We start from the raw sequence: 5,904 nt of genomic DNA on the forward strand, positions 1-5,904 counted from the left end.
AAGTTCATGAGACTGCCCTAATTTGAACAGATTCTAGAGTAGAGACATAAATGTAGTGTCCACAGTGTAGATGGGAGCTGAAGAAACGGGCATGACCTTTCCTAGAAAAGTATGAATGAGCAGAGCTCAAAAACATGAGTCCTAATTGAGTGCTACAACTCTGCTGATGTGACCGTAGGGTTTAGAAAACACCACTCCATACAACACAGCAGAGGAGCTGTCAGGATCCAGGCAGAAGAGCCAAGTGTGTCCTGTGTCTCTCTGCCTCATCTATTCCCCAGTGCTGAGTTAGAGCCGAGCTATGAGAAGAGGGAGGCCTCACACGGCAACTGACTTACCTTAGTGATGCTAAAACATCACTGTTTTCATGGATCTATGCTGTTGGCCATTTCCGTGCATCCTTGAGATTCATGTTCTGAGTTCATAAAGGTCATTGTACTTTCACTTACCATTTGTTAAATGCCAGATGTTTTCACAGATAAGGGTATAAATATGAAAGGCATATACTCTTCTTGTTTCAAAGTGTTTACAGTCTGTCTTAGGGTTTCCACTGCTGTGAAGAGACACCATGACCAAGGCAACTCCTATAAGGACACATTTAGTTGGGGCTGGTGTACAGGTTCAGAGGTTCAGTCCATTATCAACAAGGTAGGAGCATGGCAGCATCCAGGCAGGCATGGCACAGGAGCTAAGAGTTCTACAGCTTCATCTAAAGGCAGCTAGGAAAAGACTGGCTTCCAGGCAGCTAGGAGGAAGGTCTCTCAAGCCCACCCCAACAGTGACACACTTTCTCCAACAAGACCACTTCTACTCCAACAAGGCTACATCTCCTAATAGTCCCTGGGACAAGCATATTCAAACCACAATTATTTCTGGTTACAAAGAAATGAGCAACTTACTACAACTAATTCTGCACACGTAGAGATTTTTACGAGATGAACTAGGCAGGCAAAAGTAGAAGCCATGGCTTGCCTGAAGAAAATAAGAAAGACCTGACAGAGAAAGTAGTTTCCTCAGAACCCAAGGCCTGACCCCTGCCTCTGCTTGCCTTCACCTCCTGAGTGCTGGGACTAAAGGTTTGCGATACCACCACTCTGCTTACAAAGTAGTTCTTGGTTTGCTCTGGAAGTCAGTCTGGAGGTTCCTCAGAAAATTGGACATTGAACTACCTGAGGACCCAGCTATACCTCTCTTGGGCATATACCCAAAAGATGCTCCAACATACAACAAAGACACATGTTCCACTATGTTCATAGTAGCCTTATTTATAATAGCCAGAAGCTGGAAAGAACCCAGATGGCCTTCAACAGAGGAATGGATTCAGAAAATGCAGTACATCTACATAATGGAGTACTACTTAGCTATCAAAAACAATGACTTCATGAAATTCATAGGCAAATGGATGGAACTGGAAAATATCATCCTAAGTGATGTAACCCAATCACAGAAAAACACACATGGTATGCACTCACTAATAAGTGGTTATTAGCCCAAAAGCTCAAATTACCCAAGATGCAACCCACAGACCACAGGTATCTCAAAAAGAAGGATGACCAAAATACAGATGCTTCACTCCTTCTTAAAAGAGGGAACAAAAATACCCATATGAAATATTACTCAGCTATCAAAAACAATGACTTTATGAAATTCGTAGGCAAATGGTTGGAACTGGAAAATATCATCCTGAGTGAGCTAACCCAATCACAGAAAGACATACATGGTATGTACTCATTGATAAGTGGCTATTAGCCCAAATGCTTGAATTACCCTAGATGCCTAGAACAAATGAAACTCAAGACGGATGATCAAAATGTGAATGCAGATCGCTCCTGAGAGGCACAGCCAGAATACAGCAAATACAGAGGCGAATGCCAGCAGCAAACCACTGAACTGAGAACGGGACCCCCGTTGAAGGAATCAGAGAAAGAACTGGAAGAGCTTGAAGGAGCTTGAGACCCCATATGTACAGCAATGCCAACCAACCAGAGCTTCCAGGGACTAAGCCACTACCTAAAGACTATACATGGACTGACCCTGGACTCTGACCTCATAGGTAGCAATGAATATCCTAGTAAGAGCACCAGTGGAAGGGGGAAGCCCTGGGTCCTGCTAAGACTGAACCCCAGTGAACTGGACTGTTGGGGGAGGGCAGCGGTGGGGGGGAGGGTAGGGAGGGAACACCCATAAGGAAGGGGGGGGGGAGGGGGATGTTTGCCCGGAAACCAGGAAAGGGAAAAAAACTCAAAATGTATATAAGAAATACTCAAGTTAATAATAAAAAAAAAAAAAATACCCATATGAGGGGATTATGGAGGCAAAGTTTGGAGTAAAGACTGAAGGAATGGCCATTCAGAGCCTGCCCCACATGTGACCCATATATACACAGCCACCAAAACTAGATAAGATTGATGAAGCTAAGGAGTGCATGCTGACAGGAACCGGATATAGATCTCTCCTGAGACATAACCAGAGCATGTCAAATACAGGGACAAATGCTAGCAGCAAACCACTGAACTGAGAACAGGACCCCTGTTGGAGGAGTTAGAGAAAGGATTAAAAGAGCCGAAGGGGCTTGCAACCCCCATAAAAACAAAAACGCCAACCAACCAGAGCTTTTAGGGACTAAACCACTACCCAAAGACTATATACATGGACTGACCCATGGCTCCAATGGCATATGTAGCAGAGGATAGCTTTGTTGGACACCAATGGGAGGAGAAGCCCTTGATCCTGCCAAGTTTGGACCCCCAGTGCAGGGGAATGTCGGGCTGGTAGTAAGGGGGGTGAATGGGGGGTAACACCCTTATGGAGGAGGGGGAGGGGTTAGGTGGCTTATGTACAGGAAACCTGGAAAGGGAATAACATTTGAAATGTAAATAAAGAAATATAGCCAATAAAAAATTTTTAAAAATAAATAAATAATAAATTTAAAGAATGAGACAATTTCCCAAAAGAGAGAAAGACATATATGGCCTTTAAAAAAAAACACATAACACCATAGAAGTTAGTGAAGAACTTTTATTTGTTTTATTTGTTTTGTGTTTGTGAAAGAGTTTTGCTTTGTAACTCGGGTAGTTCTTGAACTGAGTAAGAAAGCCACGCTGTTCTCAAACCCAGATCAACCCTGCTGACTTAGCCGCCTCGGTGCTGGGAGCACAGGCATGAGCCACCAAGCCACACGTACTTGACTCTATACCAAAGAAAAAAGAAAAAGTAAATCATCTTAGGGACTTTAAAATAGCAGACCCCCTTCATGTAAATGTTTAACGATGCTCATTTGTTTATAGCTTTACTTCCTGCGACATATCAATTACTGAGAAAGTCAAATGCTCATTATCCGGGAAATGTTTTTAAGGATAAATGTATGAAGTGGGTAGCAAACATTAAACATGAGAAAGAGCAAGGAGGACCAATCAGAAAATGGAGATGTGCAGAGCAGGGAAGAAGGAAGCAAAAAGACAGTCTTTTCTGTCCAGGAGATCTGTGCTCCTTGGTGAAGCTGGATAAAAGATTCACAGGGACCAGTCATCCCAAAGTCTTAATGTCCAAGAACCAGTGGACCACACCCTCCCGGATCTGCTTAGTCTTCACTCCGTAGACAATGGGGTTCAGCATTGGAGGCACCACCACATAAAGATTGGCCAGCAGGATATGCACATGGCGGGGAATGTTTCTCCCAAAGCGGTGGGTCAGTAAAGTAAAGAAGGACGGAACGTAAAACATGAGGATGACGCAGAGATGCGAGCCACAGGTGCTGAGAGCTTTGTGCCGAGCATCCTGGGAGGGCAAACGAAACACCGCTCGGAGGATGAGCGAGTATGACACAGCAATGAGGATCACATCCACGATGACCATGACGATAGGCACTGAGAAGCCGTACCAAATGTTAACAGTGATGTCGGCACAAGCTAAGCGGGCCACCCCAATGTGCTCACAGTAGGAATGGGGGACAATGTTGGTTCTGCAGAACGGCAGCCGCTTGAGCAAGAAAATCACAGGAAAGATAATACAGACGCTTCTGATGACAATGGCTAGAGCCATCCTCCCAACTGTGGGCCATGTTAGCACTGTTGCATATCTCAGCGGGGCACAGATGGCTACAAAGCGGTCAAAGGCCATGGCTAACAAGATGGCTGACTCCCCCACAAACATTGTATGCACAAAGAAGACTTGGGTGACACAGGCATCAAAGGCAATGTTGTGGGCATGGAGCCAAAAGATAGCGAGGGCCTTGGGTACAGTAGTGGTGGACAGTAAGATGTCTGTGATGGCCAACATGGAGAGGAAAAAGTACATGGGTTCATGAAGGCTCCGTTCTGTGATGATGACCATTATCAAGATGCTGTTTCCGAGGACTGCAGTGACATACATAAGGCACAGGGGTATAGACAGCCAGATGTGATAAGCCTCCAACCCAGGGATGCCAAGTAGCACAAAAACTGCAGGGTGGATGATGCTGATATTGCTGTGAATCATGATGCTCACTATAGTGCTAAAGGAACAGAAAGGAACTTGGGCATAATGCAGTGACACAAACATAGATGTGAACTTGTGACCTGCTGAGCTCCCAAGTTCACCTAGAGGATAGTGGCTAGGGTGTTGGAATAGCTTCTGGACCTGAGAGTTTCCGTTGTACAGTTTCTGTGGCAATGTGCTTTAAGAACCAACAGAAGTTATACCTGCCTCTGTTCATCCTGCCCCCGGTGTTCTGTCCTACCCCCGCCTTTTAATGTTGATTCTACCATTTCCACAGAAGCACAGATTGCCCGCTACCTAGCTTGTGCTTGTTCCATCCACGACATTTTGTTCTGTATTTACCTAAATTTCTCTCCCCTTCTTCTTGTTTGCCCAAATCTTAGCCTTAAAATAGCACCTCAAAACACGCCACTCTGTAATGTGTTTAATATTTCTCCTTCCTGAAGACATATTAACTTTAAACTCGATTATATGTAATCGTATTGTTTATCCGCCTATTACCTTGAGCATTTCTCAGGACAGCTGTCCTCATGGCTCCCTGTGATGGACATGGGGAGTCAGTTGGAAACTGGAAGCAGCTAAGGGATGGATCTACCTTCTCTAGGCCAGATTACTGCTTCCCTGACGGCAGGAAATAGGAGGCAGCCAATGAAACTGAAGGAACAATTTTCATCACTCTCCTCGTGAACCTGTGCTCCCAAACGCTCCACACAAACACCTTTTAATCAGTCCTACATCTGCTTATCCACATTACCCTGCAGCTGATGGGCCCCTCTTTAGGACAAACTGTGCACAAGAGAGAATCATCGACTCTGTCTCCCTGCCCTCTATCAGCTCCGGTGCAGCTTTCCCTACTTGCTCCTTCACTCCAAAAGTAACCAAGTCTCCTTGTTACTAAAAAGTGTTCTAAATTCTCCTTGGCTGTCCAACACGCAATGAACATTTGTCTCTGAAGGTAGCTATCTGTCTGCTCTTTGGACTAAAGAAAGGGTTAGTATTAATAATGTAGACAGGACCATGATGAAGCCTCCATGGGTCAGGTGTGATGACATGTGCCTGTCATCCCAGCACTCCAGAAGGAAGCAGGGGCATGAAAATGGGCACAAATCCAGGCTAACCTGGGATACACAGAGCCCCAGGTTAGACCAATGCTAAAGAATAGGTTCTTATCTCAAATAAACAAATAAAATGCCATGAGAGAATAAAGAAAGAATTAAAACAATAAAGGCATCACATAAAAACTAGACAGACACCCTGATAAACATGTTCCAGGAGCCCTATGGAAGAAGCCATGCGAAGGCATAAAATCCTCAATTCAGGAGTTCATCCTCCTGCCTGTGGGAATGTACTTCGTTGAACCACAACCAGCTTTGAGGAAGGAATGGTGGAACTACAGGTGGATACCAGGGAGAGAACATAACCAGATCC

The 5,904-nt window shown here is 44.8% G+C and overlaps 1 protein-coding gene across 1 annotated transcript; it reads right to left on the bottom strand.

Moving 5' to 3' along the window:
* Positions 1 to 3,525: 3,525 nt before the first annotated feature.
* LOC116893190 (olfactory receptor 52B2) lies at positions 3,526 to 4,857 on the bottom strand. Its single transcript, XM_032895092.1, has one exon. The coding sequence runs from the start codon at positions 4,537 to 4,539 to the stop codon at positions 3,526 to 3,528; it is 1,014 nt and encodes a 337-aa protein (XP_032750983.1). The 5' UTR covers positions 4,540 to 4,857.
* Between the last annotated feature and the right edge of the window lie 1,047 nt (positions 4,858 to 5,904).

Source organism: Rattus rattus, chromosome 2 (genome assembly GCF_011064425.1).
Source record: "Rattus rattus isolate New Zealand chromosome 2, Rrattus_CSIRO_v1, whole genome shotgun sequence".
In the NCBI taxonomy this organism is placed as follows: domain Eukaryota; kingdom Metazoa; phylum Chordata; class Mammalia; order Rodentia; family Muridae; genus Rattus; species Rattus rattus.

Bases quoted from the DNA above. Each gene is read 5' to 3' on its own strand.
- LOC116893190 (XM_032895092.1), bottom strand. From the start codon at position 4,539: ATGTTTGTGTCACTGCATTATGCCCAAGTTCCTTTCTGTTCCTTTAGC.